General features: G+C 37.5%; 1 protein-coding gene across 2 annotated transcripts in view; it reads left to right on the top strand.

Moving 5' to 3' along the window:
* Positions 1–17,185: 17,185 nt before the first annotated feature.
* Positions 17,186–17,806, top strand: part of slc7a11 (solute carrier family 7 member 11) — a 43,585-nt gene continuing 42,964 nt past the window's right edge. Inside the window, exon 1 of one of the 2 annotated variants that reach the window (XM_088009279.1) lies at positions 17,186–17,738. In XM_088009279.1, the coding sequence (XP_087865405.1) occupies positions 17,459–17,738 (280 nt within the window). In that variant the 5' untranslated portion in view covers positions 17,186–17,458. The remainder of the gene's footprint in view (positions 17,739–17,806) is intronic. The other variant, XM_088009278.1, reaches the window with a different exon arrangement.

Here is a 17,806-nt window from a genome sequence, read left to right as displayed (position 1 = left end):
GTCATAATTTACTTCAAAACAATTATCAGTGGTATAATTGTTTGAATGGATCTTGATCTGTTGGTTTGCAAGTTATCTAAAAGTCCTTCAAATCTTCATTGAACATTTGACATGTTTATATCATTTGAACATGCAGGTAACTTACCTGTTGACTGGGTAATGTGACACTGTCCTCTTAATCAATCAGAGATAAACCAAGGGATCAGTTTGATGAAGTATTGAGTCAAAAACTAACAACCAACATGATAACTGACCCTCTGCCTTGTTTCATGCCACCCTAGCTTCGGGTTTGTTTCAGAGGCTAGCCCATCTCCGAGCAATGTACATGGATTTTATATATGTAAAAAATCCATTGCTGTTAAAAGATTCTAGCAGACATGTTCATACCTGGATCACACAAGAGTCAAGCAAGCCCCTGAGGGATGGGTTAGTAAGAGCAGTCTGCGGCTCTCTTATCATCTGTAGCAGAGAGAAGACGCATTCCTCTACAGGGACAGAGATACCAGGATATCACCCTGCTCCCTGGCTGGCTTTAATAAAGAAACTCAGCAAAACAAACTTCATCCTCTTGTTATTTGTGTGCAAGGATATGGTGGCATGGACCTGTGATGTCTGTGCTGGAAACACACAGCTCTTTATTGTTCCATCATCTCTTATAGATGTGCTCTTTCTGCCTTCCATTTGTGCAGTCGAATATTACCTCAGCTTTGTCAAAGTGTCCGTTTCCTCCATAACTCCTGGATGTGTTTGTGTGCGTGAGTGTGTGTGTTTTGAAGGTAAACCAGGGGTCAGCCGAGACTGACGAGGCCATGATTTTTTACAATTTCAGTTTCATTCAGCTCTGATTATTGGTTCAATATGTTTTTGTGCTAATCTGGGCAGGTTCTCAATTAGAACATCAATCGCCGCAGTATCTTTTTCCAGGAGACGGGCTCTTTTGGTTTCATTTCAAAAAGCTGAATAATAGTGATGTGACACCAGTTGGTAAATCTGCTTCATCTTAGCAGTTCCTCTGTAAATTATGTGTTAGACATTTCATTGAGCATTGATCATGTGCTTCTTTCAGTTGTTACACATTTTTAACTTCTATAGCTAAAAGTCACATTTTAAAGTCAAAATACTTAACTACAAAATATTGTATTTCCTGCTAAAATCCAGTGTGAATGGTGTGAGCTGAAGGTTTATAGTGAAAATTGCAGAAGAATATGAAATCAATTGCATAAAACTTGTAGTAACATAAAAAATAGAAAAAAATCATATGGAAAAACATTTTAAGAGCCCTCTCCTGCCTTTTTACTGTATAATCAACCTGTTGCTGTGGCAACCGCCTGCGCCCCACAAACCCAGCAGAGATTAGCTAAAAACACAACGGATTCAGTCCGTTAAGATTTTAGGTTTTCAGGCTTCATATTCATTTCTCCTTAAAAAGCCTCTCCTCTCATGAACACAGCGGTGGCTGATTAGCCAATTTAAACTTATGCTCTGCTCATCAGGGTCTTTGAGTCCCTTTTTACTTTTGTAATGGTACCGAAATGCACAGAAAGGCGCAACACCTTTTAAACAATAACTACTGAGATTATTAATTTTGTTGGGACATTAATCTGAACACGTTTTGTTGATTTTATCCTTAATAAGATGTATTGGACGCGCTGGTCTCAACATCCTGGCGGCGTTCAGTTTGTCACCTAGTGCCGAGATCAACTCAAAACCTTCCGCGATCGTAATTGAGCACCTATTGATTAAATATGACTGTAGTTGGCAAACAACCATCAGCGTTAGCTTACCGTGCAACGTCTGGGCAACCGGAGGATCCTGGACGGACAGCAGCGGTGCATGTCTGAAAGATGGCCTCCGATGCAGATCTCCAAGGCTTGGCACTCTCACTCTCTCAGCTCGATGCTCCATAGAGCTGCCTCTGGATATTGTACTTCACTTACGATGTACAGTAAAATCTGCTCCTTATGGTTGGATCACAGCTGGTAGCTACGAAGGCGTCCCCAACCTTCAATCGTAAGCCAACTTCAGCGGCCGCTTCGTCCAAACTATAAAAAACCCCGACGGTGAAGCTCTGAGTCCATGAGAGCCGCCAGCTGAAACGCGTTCTGTCTGAGCGGCCACACCAAAAATAAAGTCAGGAGTAATAACACTATTTTCTAATGAAGTTAATGAGCTTCAGCTTATTGATAACCCGGTAGTAGGTCGCCATCTTTCTTGAAGCAAAGTACAGGTGACGCTAACCAACCAATTGGGGAAGGTGTAGCCTGATGACGTGCCTCTCCTCATTTGCATTTATTTTTTCCTAAGTTTTGCGGGGAAATAGAATGTGATAAATAAGAAAATAAAGAAATACTAAATGAATAAGGGGAATTGGAAAATGGGAAAATAAAAATTTTTTCAAACAAATGCTAAATGAAAAATAGATAAAAGAAAATGGGTAAATAAAAAAAGGGATATATGAGAAATGGATTAATGAAAGTGGGAAATAGAAAATCGGGTTAATGGAAAAAGGAAATAGAAAAATTGTTAAATTAAAAAAATAGATTAATGAAAAATGGGTAAATAGATAAAGAGATTAATGAAAAATGGGTAAATGAAAAATAGATAAAAGAAAATGGGTAAATAAAAAAAGGGATATATGAGAAATTGATTAATGAAAGTGGGAAAGAAAATCAGGTTAATGGAAAAAGGAAATAGAAAAATGGTTAAATTAAAAAATGGATTAATGAAAAATGGGTAAATAGATAAAGAGATTAATGAAAAATGGGTAAATGAAAAATAGATAAAAGAAAATGGGTAAATAAAAAAGGGATATATGAGAAATTGATTAATGAAAGTGGGAAATAGAAAATCGGGTTAATGGAAAAAGGAAATAGAAAAATGGTTTAATTTTAATCTAATCATTAGATTACTGAAAAATGGGTAAATGGATAAAGGGATAAATGACAAATAGATAAATGAAAAAGAGAAATTGGGAAATTGATAATATGAAAAATAAATAAATTAAAAATTGGTTTAATGAAAAAGCTAAATTATTTATTTAACAAATTCTTTATTTATTTCACTCATTTTCTTCATTTTTTGATTTATTTTACTCATTTTTTATTTATTTTACCCATTTATTTATTTATTTAATTTTGGCTGAAATGGCTCTCCATAAACCTTTAAGATTTTAAGATGAACAAGTAGACCTTAAAATGTCATCCAACCAATCAGTTCATCAAGAATGTAATACTTGATGAATGTGTTTCAGCCTTTTCAGAGCAGAATAGCTCCGCTTTGCTTACTAGCTGTATGAACATTTAGTTTGTCATGGGCTGGTGAACTGAGGTGCCTCTCTCACTTAACTAACATATGTGTTTGAACTGTGTGAAGATTGTGGAGTACTTCACATGCACAGGGAGAGCATGTAAATGCCACACATAAAAGTCCCAGGATCTTCATGTTGTGATGCATCAAGAATTGTTATCAAAAGTTAAAATAGGAGAAAATATAGATGTAAAATTCTAATTTTGCTGAATGTACATATAAACTGCTATTTTCTACTGAGATCACAAATAAGTTTGAAGTATCTGATCACAATGACATCAAAGGCATTTCCAAAACAATTATTTCTGATCAGTTTGACACTTAGAATTCCTTCATTATTGGACTTTGGCTTAAAGTACTGATTAATAACCATAATTGACCCCACCACCCTCCTGTCTTTGCACACATATTATTTTCTAGTAGCAAGATCTAAACCATGTTAAAAGCACAAAATCACACGAATAACCCCAAGAGCTCCAGTTGATGCCCTAATACCCCCCAGGGTAGAAGCTTTGGCAATTACTGAAACAAGTTGGGAAAGAATGAAAACAGGAAGAAAGCACAACAGAGAATGATAAGTGAGTGTGGTTGTTCCGCCACTTATGAGATGTGTAGAAAATTAGATTTGCAGTTTCCCTCTGAATGCTGTTGCACAGCTGAGGGCCTAATAAATGACCTCGGAGTTAATGCATGTGTGACTCTCTCCCACTCCCTCACACCCTCAGAGTATTGACTTTTTCCTCACTGTGTTTATTTGAATTTCTCATTATCTTGATATTTTCAGAGAAGCTCGTTTTGGTTTATTGAAATCGTTTGCTTCAGTGACTCATGAAGCCACTGTTGGATTCAGGAGAAATCCACTGCGAGAAGAAGAAGCTGCTGTCGAGAGCCTGTGATTTATAGGATCTATTTAAAAAAAAAAAAGGAAACCACATAACCCACAGCTGTCACTGCAGCAAATGTTGGACTGCTGATTCCAACTTGACGTCTAAAAGAGAATTTAAATAACTATGACTCACTGATTGGTTATGTGTATCCATGTAACACACATTACTCATCAACCAATACAGATTTTCTTCATATAAACTTGATATGTGTTTGAAAAATATCTCCACTTAATCAGTTTCCTCCCTTTCACCTTCTCCATCAACATAGAATATCATGGTACATTAGAGGTAAACAAGACAGTATATTTGCACAGTTTGAATGAGCTCCAAGCCACATGCTGGAAGGTGATGTGTTCAGGTGTGTTGTTAGGAGGAGAAAAAAATCTAAAATGACCATCAGTCACTGTCTCACCACCCTCCCAGGTTCACTACACAGTATCAGAGTTCACATAGACATAAATCAGATTTAATACTTTAGACTTAATTGTCCTGCAGTGGAACAAATAAAGAAGTAGTAATTGAAAAAAAAAAAGCTGAGCTCACCTGAGTTGACAACATTATTCAAAACCTTTGTAGATGAGTTGGCATGGGTGTATTTTGGACCATTAGTCAAGAACAATTAGAAAAGGAAACAATATATTAAAAAAGTTTGGAGGAAGATAAAGTTAAAGGTAATTTAAGTTTCCTATTTTGATAACAGTATTCTTGATGCTAATGTTATAGTTGAAGATCCCTGTGCCCCTCTACCACTGGCACTGGTTGTCCCCCGTCAGCACCTTCACTGTATCTATAAGCTTTAGCAATAAAGGAATGTTACCTGATTGGCTGCGGGGGTCCAGGCGTGGCCTGAACTGAGGGACGTGCGGTGCTGGGTCGGGTGTTTGACGCACTGCGTCCCTCCCTGTGCCTCTTTGACCTGAGGCTGTTGCTCTACTGATGAGCTACAGTACCTTTGCTCCATGGATCACCTACCTCTGCAGCAAAATGCCTGAGGCTATGTGGTTTGCTGGAGCTGCTGCAGCCTACAGGAGCCAGGGTTACCTGCCCTTTGCTGACCCAGGGCCCCAAAGTTTGGAAGGCCTTTATTCTTATCACCATTCTTTGAAACTCTACATGATAACTCCACATCTCTGATATAAGGTGGAGCTTGGGCCACTATTACTGGGTTAAATCATAAGACAGAGAATCTTAAAATCTATCAGAATTTACAGGTGAAACCAACATTACTCATAGATCTGGCAGAATAAGGTGTAACATAGTCTGTTTGTTTTACCATCATATTTGTTTTGTCTGGAAGTATAATGTTTCCAACTGGTCCAGCCAGAGCTCTAACATGATAGAGATTCTGTAAAGTGAACATTAAGGTGATGGCAACGTGGCCTTCAGAACATTAAAGACTTGAAGCTCATTACCAAAGATAATTTTTCAAAATATGAAAGGAAGGACACACCTGGACAGATCATGAGTCCATCACAGTAGATAACATCTGCTTATTATTATTATTTTTTAAATGTGTCAGAATGAAGTCGTTTGTTTTTTTGACTCATCAACATGACCTCTCATGACGTTGTGGTCCTAACCTGCTTGGTCATGTGGTGAAACTACAACAATCATTCTGTATATTTCCACACTTTTTACTTTTGCATTCTTTTCCTAGTCCTTACTGATGTAGAGCAGTCTGTGTAAAAGTATTGGCCTCACAGTTTATAGGATGTTACAGACGATTTTATTATTTAACGGTGGCTTTAAAAGTAAAATATTACCTAATTATAATATAGTAATATTTTATTACTGTATGTAATAGGTTATAGTCCAATATATTGTCTACTTTTAATTACATGAATGAAAGGAGTTTTTGTCAGAAGAAGTAGATTAGGAATGTTTTTATGAGAGGCCCCATAGGCCAAAACCTACAAACTCTCTTACATGTACTATCAAACATTGCAACGGAAGTTATCTTAAAATTTCAGTTTCTGATTGGACCCCTGGCAGGCTTTTCAAAATAAAAGCGGACCTCCGGTTTATGTTTGATTCATGTTTCTCTCCTGCGGCTTTAAAAATGTAAAACTTTGTGTTAATTGATTTGCTAAATGTTAGAGCCATAAATAGGAAATATTTAAGTTATTTGTAAGATGGTTTGTTTGTATTTTATAAAGTTTAGTTAGGACGATTGATATTTGTTTAGGCATTTTTATTGTGCAATTTAGTTTTATTTTTGAAAGGTCTAGGGAATGAAACAGATATTGGATCTGTTGCCATAACACTAAAGGAAATCATCCATCCATTTTCTGTCACCCTTGTCCCTCGGTGGGGTCGGGAGGGGTGCTGGTGCCTATCTCCAGCTCACGTTCCGGGCGAGAGGCGGGGTACACCCTGGACAGGTCGCCAGTCTGTCGCAGGGCAACACAGAGACACACAGGACAAACAACCATGCACACACACACTCACACCTAGGGGCAATTTGGAAAGGCCAATTAACCTGACAGTCATGTTTTTGGACTGTGGGAGGAAACTGGAGAAAACCCACGCATGCACAGGGAGAACATGCAAACTCCATGCAGAAAGACCGGGGCTGGGAATTGAACCCAGAACCTTCTTGCTGCAAGGCGACAGCTCTACCAACTGCGCCACTGTGCAGCCCTAAAGGAAATCATATATCTGAAAATAAAATAAAACATATTATGTTGGCAAAAAATTCTGTAAACCACATATGTGCTACCTCAATCAAAATTGCTGACATTTGACATTTAACAAATCTTTCAGATTACATAAACAATATCTTACCAGGTACTTTTCTGACTTCAGGATGACACAGGGACACCTATAAGACCAATTTTAACTGAGGTTGCACATATGTGCTTTACAGGATTTTTTGCCCACACAATATATATATATTTTTTCAGATACATAATGTCGTTTTGCAAATTAAAACCCTCTATGGCATGGCGTTGCCCTCAGGCAACAAACCACATTTCTGTACTTCACATTGCTCTGTAATTTTATTTTGGGGGAAATGATTTAAAATACCTCCAGACATATTTTTGTCCAAATAAAAGACGCATTGAGGTTCATGTGACCTTTTACTTAGAAGAGGAACAGTCCTTTTTATAAAGCGGAGGTGGATGGTACACCTTGCCTCCTACTTGTAAGTTATACATCACTTTTCTTCATGTTTAAATTTGGGTCACTCTAACTAAAAATATTTTAATATCTGTAAGTATGTAAAGAAGCATTATAGATCATTTCAAGACAATTTTTAAAAATAATTTATATGCTAAAACTGTTTTTTTGTTTGTTGCCTCAGGGCAACATTGCACAGTTAGTGGCCTTTTGCTCAGACAACATTCTTCTAATGCGATGATATTCAATTGATTACAAAATGATTATCAAAACCAATTTTTTTTACTTTATTATTGACTAACAGCAACAGGAGATGGATGCAAGATCATTTCATGGACAAAATGTGCATGGTTCATCTGGGGTCATTCCCAATGAAAACACTGTACAACCATTATTTCATTGTTTATCCTCAAAACTGACTTCAGTCCCAAAGGGTGAAGAGCTGGTCATCAATGAACAAATGGCCCCATTCCAAGGCAGGTAAAGACTGAAGCAATACCTGCTAAACCCAAATATACGGGTCTGCAGGGTACTTCATATGGCTGGTGCAGATGGTGTTCCTTACAACTTGAAAATCTACACAGGGCCAAATCTACCAGATATGGGAGCTGGTGGAGATGTTGTTATTTGCTTGGCTCAAATTCTACCAAAAAAATCAGAACTACAAACTCTTAAAAAAAGAACCTGCACCCCTAACTCCTGTCACTGATGTGAATCTGGTCACTACAACCCGTAGATAATCAGATAAACAGATGGTGATTCCCAGGTACGCCAATAATAAAGTGTCAAAAATGTGATGCACACTTTTTTTCACATCAGCAAGCAATTCCTTTCTGATGTTTAACATATAATAGGGAAAAGACTGTTTTCAACATCCTTAGTGATTCTAACTCTACCAAACATACCCATGTACAAACACACAAATGCTCGTTTTAGTACTTTGCGCAAATGTACCATTCATTAATGAAAGTTAGTTGTTTATTTTATATTTGGTGAGTTGGAACCATGTCTCATTTATTTTTGTCAAAAAAGTTTTTTTATGAATATAGTTTTTGTTTGATTTGTATTTCATTTCTCATAATTACTGTAGAAAACTTGCCGTTTTAGACCCCTTGTAGCGCAATGTTGCCCTGAGGCAACAAACCCAAATCCGGTTCCGGGAGGTGTCGGGGTCCGATTTTATGATTGATATGTAATTAGGAACCAACAAGCTCCCAAAAGAATGCAGGAAAATATTTATATATATATATATATATATATATATATATATATATATATATATATATATATATATATATATATATATATATATATATATATATATATATATATATATATATATATATATTTATATATATATTGTGTGGGCAAAAAATCCTGTAAAGCACATATGTGCAACTTCAGTTAAAATTGGTCTTATAGGTGTCCCTGTGTCATCCTGAAGTCAGAGAAGTACCTGGTAAGGTATTGTTTATGTAATCTGAAAGATTTTTTTGCATGTCAAATGTCAGCAATTTTGATTGAGGTAGCACATATGTGGTTTACAGAATTTTTTGCCAACATAATATGTTTTAATTTATTTTCAGATATATGATTTCCTTTAGTGTTATGGCAATAGATCCAATATCTGTCATTCCCTAGACCTTTCAAAATAAAACTAAATTGCACAATAAAAATGCCTAAACAAATATCAATCGTCCTAATTAAATTTTATAAAATACAAACAAACCATCTTACAAATAACTTAAATATTTCCTATTTATGGCTCTAACATTGAGCAAATCAATTAACACAAAGTTTTACATTTTTAAAGCCGCAGGAGAGAAACATGAATCAAACATAAACCGGAGGTCCGCTTTTATTTTGAAAAGCCTGCCAGGGGTCCAATCAGAAACTGAAATTTTAAGATAACTCCCGTTGTTAGTACGTGCAAGAGGGTTTGACTGTGAATGTGAGAGGGTTTGATAGTACGTGTAAGAGAGTTTGTAGGTTTTGGCCTATGGGGCCTCTCATATGTTTTCTCTGTGATAACCTTGTAACATCAACACAGCGTAGTGGTGTGGGGGACGTATAGGAGCAGAACAAAAGTCTGTGCTTATATGCCAGTTCTCTAGCTAACTGATCATGACGTTGTTTTCATTTCCACTTATTTCCTCCACATTCCAGTCAAACATGCTCTAACAACAAGAGCTCTAAGCCCGCACACTGAGGTTAGATGGGGGTGAGTTCTTTGCAGCAAAAGTACTGTGACGTCCCCCTCCACTCTATGTGGAGGGATCCGTCATTTATTAATTGTGCTTTGTCCCGAGGCGGACCGGAAGGGGCGGGACCAGGATCTGCTAGGGCCCAGCGCATCCTGGCTATATAAGCAACCTGCTCCAGTGTGTCAAGAGAGGGGAGGGGAGTTGAAGCTGGCTTAAAGCTGAGTCGTCTTCTCCACCCAGCTCCGCTCTCCAGATTTGCGCTTCCCTGACTTGCCTGCCCACCCCGTCTTTGTTTGTTTGGTTTTGTTTTGTTTGACTTTTCTTTTGCAGGACTCCCCTGCTCACCCCACCGGCTTCTGAGATGCCATCGGCCACAGGGGGCCGATGAAATGAGCTCTTCATTAGTTGCTCAATGAAGAGCGTATTTATTGTTGAAGGCTGTGTCTTCCTGGTTTTTGTTATGGCTCAACGAGCCGGGTCATAACAGTACGAAAATATTTTTTGCTGAGTTTTAATATGAGTGAATATTAAAAAAGACTATGTATAGTATTTAATGACCTGTACAGATATCCTCAAAGTGCTATTAAATGAAAATACTCAGATATACGCATGGATAGGAGGCTAGTTTGATGGGGTCTGAGTCTCTTATGTCCTTACTATATCCCTGTCAAGAGTCGTAGTTTGTTGTTGATGAGGATGAGGCTGTAGGTTATGGTGAAAATGAGGGTTTAATAATGGTAATGGAGAGAACAGAAGTCCGGGCAGCACAGGTGAGCAAAAGGCAAGTAGTGCTGTATGGAGGACCAAAACTGTCATAATAAGAAATAAAAGCATAAATATATGTTTAACTTTTCCTTGTCCTTACACATGAGTTTCCTTCAAGTTAGAACAATTTCACACTAATTTTGACTCAATAGGTCACATGACCTAGAAGCTATTGAAGATAAATACTAAATTTAAGCTAAAAAAATAGGTAACAAAAATAAAATTTTAGTTAAAATGGAAGAAAAATGCATGTCCCTCATATATACAGTTTAGTTAGTAAAACAATTACATTCTGATTTCTAGTCAATGTGGCGCACAATATGGAAGCTATTGAAGAAAACATTATATTATTTAATATTAAAATTATTTAAAATATTGAATATGACTTGACATTTTAATAGAGTGTAGTGTGTGTCATGTAAAAACATGAATTTCCACTTTTTTTGCCAGTTGGTCACAAGGCAAGGCATTTATTAACATTTGTTTGACAGGAGTGTTTGGTTCAGAAATTTGTTGACAGCCCTAAGTGAAACTCCGAGCGTTTGAGAACGTTCATAAATCATTGATCTGATTTATGAACGATTTAGAGTTCATAAATCGGATCAACCTTGAGCTAAATGCTGCTTGCTCAGCAGATATTGGATATTCCAATATCCAACTCAAAACTAACTTCACTGCAGTCGGTAACACAATAAAACCACTGGGATAAAGTTTGTTTTGGACTGTGGCCTGTAAAGATGGCACCGAGCGACTGCGCGAGACGTAAACGCCCCACAACGTCTGACGCAGTGACGTTGGTTCCAAAGCTCTATTGGCCAATAGTAGAGGAGCTGGACATAGAAGGTAGCTCTCCTCATTAACATAACGATGCACACGGAAAAGTAAAAACAAGAGAGGAGGCAATGACAGAAAAACGAGGGCTTGTATAAGGAAAAGACAAAATAAAATATTTACTTTTCTTGAGAAAAACACATATTTAGGGGAAATGAAAAAGAAAATACCAAGAGCAAAATAATAATTTCAAAGGCAGCTTTTGACCCATGGAGTGAACTTTACAAATCTAACAACTGTACCTGAGAACCACTACAGGTGCTACTAAGTGTCATTAGTAGATTATGCAAGGGGCAAAGTTAAAAAGGTATTTTTGTGTTCAATAGTTCAAGATAGACGGGGCCTGCTTACCACACATTATTTCTTCAAGCTCGGCTGCTTGTCCTTGTCTTGTTCTTTCATCTCATTCAGCCTGGGTAAATGTGGAGGATGTTCTTTCTCAGTTTCTGCTTGTTCTTTTTTTGAATCTTTTGTTTTCCCATTTAAACACTTGTCCTCTCAACTTTAGTTATCTGCATGTGCAGAGGATATTTTTCATCCCACACAAAGAGTACAAAAGACAAAAAAGGCTTTTTATTCCTCCAACCTTCCTTTATGCTTTTTGTCACCAGAGGCAGTTGTTCTCTGATGGCTCCTCTGAGGAGATCTGTTAGTGACACATAACCAGATACACAGAGCGCAGGTTCAGCACTTATTTTGAACAGAAAAGTAATTTAAGACTTCTTTATCATTGACATGTTTGTATACAATTTCAATTTTTAAAAAGCCTAATTCCAACATCTCCACCCCCACAATCAATACAATTTCAGTTCAAAATAAACATTAGAGAGAATAGTTTGATGCTAAAGCAATCAGTGTGGATTTTACCTTTTTAATATTAAAATATGGGTCCACATTTTACCAAAACTGTAAACCAGTTTATGCTCTAATGTGAAGTGGAGGTAGCCAGTAAAGCTAGAAGTCCTTGCAGAATAAACTTTGTAAGTCAGGAAGGTTTGCAGAAGATTTCACTTTAGTTGGCATATTTTAATAACTGGAAAAAAGAAATATAAACAGCGTTGGCAGATTGTTGTGAGTCAGGACAATCTATACAGCTGTATGCCTGGGCGAGAAGGAACGCATGGCCATGGTGGAGTGAGTTGTCTTCTCTTATTTCAGCAGATTAGAATATCTTCAGCTTAAAGGAGGGGTATTATAAAGCTCAAAAAATTATATTTTGCATGTCATATTGTAATATCCCTTATCTAAAACATACCTGGTGAGTTGCTTTGAATCTTTCATGCATGTTTGAGAAATTCTTGAATCTCCCATGGCAACCATTCAGGGGTGTTTTAAATCCTGCTTATATAATGCACCACCTATTAACTCAAAGCTCAACCTCAGGCGAGCACCTGCCCACAGAGCAGGTGCAACCTTACCCACTCAACTCCTCCAGACTAGCGGCAGCGGCAATTAGTAAACATCCAGTGGATCTGAGCGTCTGTTGAGCTCTAAGCATGACTTTAAATCAATAGATGGCATCATGGAGAAGCATTGTTGTGATGATGTGCTGAAGGGGGAGTGTCGGAAGGGATAGGAGAGACTAATTTCATGTTATCAGATACAGCATTTTCATAAAAACTGAAGGAAACATAGCTACTGTATTGTGATATAAAATGGCACTATATGCCTGGAACATACATACCTCTCTCCACTCATCCCCCTTTAAGAACACAGGGAGCTGCCAGGCTGAGAAGTACATATGTACATATGTGCATATTAGAACGCCCCCTTCAGTTCAAATGCTCTGTAACTGTGTTAATTATTAAACAAGCTAAATTTGTCCAGAACATGTTTTATATGTTATCTTGCTCTGTCTCCAGTAAACGGAGCCACATTTTTATCAGAACAACCAAAAGTGACTCTTAGATCATGAAGAGTTACATGATGATAAACTGCCAAGGCAGAGATAATGAGATCATCTGAGGTACAACCTAATGTAGTGATGTTGCTCTGCCATCTTGGTCAGATGTAGGATGCATCAGACATACAGGAATATTTTAAACCATCAAAGACCACCTAGTGTTGTATGCCAATATATTTTGGAGTTTAGACCTGATTAAGAAAGGTTTTTAGAAAATGTTTTAGCCTCACATCATGCAGAGGGAAACTATAGAAACAAACCACCCTCCTGGTGGTTTGACTCCATTTCTTTTAATGCTATGAATTAACTAGAAAACATAATGTTGTATGTTAGTTAGTTACTACCAACTGCTCTTCCACATCAGTATGGTTGTTAATGCATGTGCTTTTTTGAAATGATTGTGCAAAAGAGGCAAGCTCCAGCATGTCAAAGTGAACCTGACAAAATCAGACTTATTATTGTGGCCTTTATTCATCACAGTGGAGGAGGAGACTGCTTCTCCATATGCATGATTCAGCCTGGAACTCCAGTGTTGCAGTGTTATTTCTAAGAAGTTACTGGCACTGTCTTGGAAACGATCTGAACCTTAATCACTCTTTGGGTGTCCCAAATTCTCCACTTTGCGCAACAGTGAGGATCTGGCCTTGAATTCCCCCAGTACCCTGTTTGTTACCCCACCAAACAGGGCTTCTGGTACTTCAGGGGAAAGGAATGTGGAAGGCGTGTGTGTGCTTGCCCTACAGCTACATACACACTGAGCCAATTATGTTTCTCTAATCAAAGGTAAGTGAGTTTCCCACAGCGCCCTGGAAACCTGCTCACCATGTGAACATAAGAAATGGTGTTTATACTTCTGTGTGTGTGTGTGTGTGTGTGTGTGTGCGTGCATGTGTGTGTGTGTGTGTGTATGCCTCAAATGAGCCAACCTTTTCTGATTAACATAAACTGTTGTGCTCTGTAAGTGCTTTGTACCCCTCTGATTGAGCGAAAGGATTTCACAGGTTGCTGAAGATGAGGCTCATCCCTTCTCATTACCCACAGTTCTTGTCTCTCTGCCTCTGACAAATACAATACATAACCTTAACACAGCCACATAGTCAAATGTAAAGTTAAACCTGACTTTAAACACTTTTGTCTTGGATAACCTACCATCGTGAGAAATTATGAGCGGTGATGGACCTTTTTTAATAGAAGACTTTTAATCAGAATTAAGAGTAAATCGTAGATTATGACTCTTTTTTTTTTACATTTACTGATTCAAAAGTGTAGAAATAAACACAGATTGCAAAAACAGCTTCAGTCTGTCTTCACTTTCCCCTAAATGCCTATGAACTGTTTGAAATATGGGACTCTGTTCGCTCTATGGAGCAGATATGCCTTTGGGTCTATAGGTTCATTATTAGACTGGAGAAAATACTTTGGTTTGCTTACATTTACTGCTTCCTTAATAAATAATGAACTTTAACTTTTAACATGTGAACTTGCACCCATAAATTCTCTTTGCAGTTTTTCTGAGCACTGTAAGGTCTTATCTGAGATGAATTCACTGGGTCACCATGGGGATGACTGGCTGCTTTCTCAAATGTTTTCTTCGTCAGAATGGCAATAAAGAAATTATAAATGTCATTATAATATTCTTCAGATTAATAACCAACAATTGTTACTTTTCTAATATCAGTACTGATATCTGTCCACCTCAGTAAAGATTTTTGTATCTTTCATTACAATCCTTTCACTGATAATGTTACTAAATATATTGAAATCTCACAGTTATTACTTCCTTTCTAAAAGCTATTAAAGTAGGATGAATGTAGTCAGGTTTTCCTATGAATGTATATAAAATCTGAGAGAATCAGGTCAGTATCACCAAAGGAGACATGAGAAAATGTTATATTCCCATATTTTCACCATTTAATAGCACTTTAAGACAGATAAAGTCATAAAACATTTTTGGGTTTTTGTGTTTGTTTTTTTTTTTTTTTTTTTTTTTTTTTAACCACAAATGTCAGACTGCATGATATTGTGTTATATGTTTATGGTAAAGACACATCCTGAAGGGACCATTAATATTTGTCAGTGTGTCCCTTGTTGGGATTCTGTCTGGATGCCTATCTGGCATCCACACAGAATCCCCAAACAACCGCAATAGATGAAAAAGCTGCTTCTCTTGGCCCAATGGGGTTGGCTTTTGCTTCAAAAAACCATCTGATGGGGTGCAAGTTGTGCTGAAAGGAGTTAGCCTATCAGCAAAGATGTTCAAGCCTAAAATAGCATCTCAATGCTAACCATGTAGCAGCAGGACAGACGTCCCTGATACTAACGTTAACGTGCACAGTCCACATTTCTAAATAAGTTTTATGAATGATCTGCAGTTTCTGAAACAATGAAACACTTTCCACCAATCTGATATTTGAAAAACCTCAATAACAGTTTAAAATAAACTTTATTGTTGAGCTTATGTGTCTGTTTATTAAATAATTTAGGAGAACTAAAAATTTGCCCAGGTTCAGGGCAAATATGGATGTGTGTTTTTTGATCTCGGAGTGGGAACATTAAATTTTTACTGCAAAAAACAATTTTTGAAAATACAATTATTGATTTTACAATGATTAATTTTGTAATTGACAGGGCCCTGATTTTTTTATTTTTTATTTCAATGAACAAAACATAAATGATTAAAATGGGGAGGGCCCCCTGTTAGTCAGGACCCCTAGAATTGTCATCACTTCCCCCCTATACCGAGCCCCTGGATACAGCAATAATGTTCCTGGGTCAATTTGACACGGGAGTGTTTAATCATGCAATAGTGTCAGAAACCAAAAAATTCTTCCAAAACATTTTTGTATCTGATTATTAACTCCAATACTAACCATTTCAATCAATATTTGTGCAATGATGTTTTTTTTTTTATTATTTCTCACAAATAAAGGATCAATGACAACAACTTACTTATTTACTCATTTGGACATAAAATATGGAATTTACATTTTTTTATGTCCACTGAAAAAAACCTAGACACAAAAAACTATAATTTCCTTGAAATTGATCTTTTGTAATTTTTTTATATTACATTTTGATTTTTTTTTCAAGGGGTGATCTTTATAATTGAACTTGAGACACGTATACTGTTCAGAGTCAAATTGACGCGCTGATTAAAATCAAGACAAATGAGTCATGCAGAGAGTATTTATGTTTTCCCTCCACTTCCCCTGAGTGTCCACTCAGTGTGGGTGGAGTTTGCCCATGTGAACGGAAAAGGTTCCCGTCAAAAACTGCATGAACACCTGCTTTCTCACAGTTTCCTAGTGAAGTAAAGAGAATAGTGAGAAAGTGAGCTTGTGTGTGTGCGGGTGTGTGTGTGTGTGTGTGTGGTGAGATATAGTTCATAGCTGCAAGGAAACATATAGAATTGGACATTTTTTAATCTTTTTTACCATTCAACTTGACTGCTGGGTCAAATTGACCCGAACAGTATCTATGTAATATGTAGACGCAGGGGGGATTGCAAATGTGTAAAATGAATAAATTTTCAATGTATATGTAGAGTACACCTATTTAGACAAAAAGAAAAAGTTTCATGCAAAAAAGAAATACTTCCAACTATTAAAAAAAATGTTTTAACTTTATAACTGGTCAATTTGACCCACAACATAACAGGAAGGTTAAAGGTAGAAATATAGATATTTGTACATGTTGGTCAAGTTGTTAAATAAACAAAGAAGAGATGATGCCAGTGTCTGAAAAAAGGTGAAAAGACTTATTGTGGAGTCCAAGTGTAGTTGGGCTTTAGCTCTAGATACAAAATACAAATGTGCCATTTCTTACCTAAGCATAATGCCAAACCTGGTTGGGACTGATCAGATAATTTAACTAAGTCTGGTTTTCAATGTGTTGTCAGCCCCATACCGTCATATTAAAGCAAGTTCTTCTTGATTTCCTAGAATATTGCAGTTTCTCACCAAGTTATAGAAATTGGATCTTGGGATAGACTGAGTTAAAAGCAAATGCAGTGAGCAGGTTTAAATAGAGGGAGAATCTAGAAAGCCGAGAGGACATGCACTCCCTCTAAACAAGTTGCTATGTCATGATTACCTTTCACCAAGTCAGCACAACACCTCCCCTCTGTGAGTCACTGCTGGTTTTAGAGAGGAGGCATGGCTCAGAAAGGGGAGGGAGTACAAGCAGCAAAATCATGGGGCAAGACAAAAAGACAGAAGTCAGGGAGACAGATGAACAGAGACAAAAAAAGTTGGGTGATGTCAGAGAGTTGAATGTGGAGTAGCAGATTTAAGGAAGGAGCATGAAAGACCACTTATAGTGTGGACTGTAACAGTGAGGAACTTTTTCCCTCCTGGACTAGTCGTACCCTCATAGGCCCCACCAGAGAGACATATCCAACCCAAACAGAAACAGAGATTGTGCGCCAGGCAGTGTTTAAGAAGATGAACAGATCTACGTCTATTAACAAAGATGGGGAAACAGCTTCAAATGGACAAACGTTTTCCCAAAATGGAAAAGTTCTTGGAGGGAAACTCCAGGAAGGTGGTGGAAAGAAGGTGGAACTGGGGAAAAAGGTGACCCTGCTGCGAGGAATCTCCATCATTGTTGGGACCATCATCGGAGCTGGAATCTTCATCTCACCCAAGGGAATCCTGAAACACTCTGGCAGTGTGGGAATGTCCCTGACTGTGTGGATTGCCTGTGGTGTCCTGTCACTTTTTGGTGAGTTACATTTCTGATTCGTGGGTGGCTTCAGAGGAATGGGTTCAAGACCTGATCATGCTCAGAGG

This window comes from Poecilia mexicana, unplaced genomic scaffold (assembly GCF_051168715.1).
Source record: "Poecilia mexicana isolate PSO_F unplaced genomic scaffold, ASM5116871v1 scaffold_10, whole genome shotgun sequence".
Classification (NCBI taxonomy): Eukaryota; Metazoa; Chordata; class Actinopteri; order Cyprinodontiformes; family Poeciliidae; genus Poecilia; species Poecilia mexicana.
Note: the sequence above shows the minus strand (reverse complement) of the source record. Positions and strands in the feature narration are given on the sequence as shown.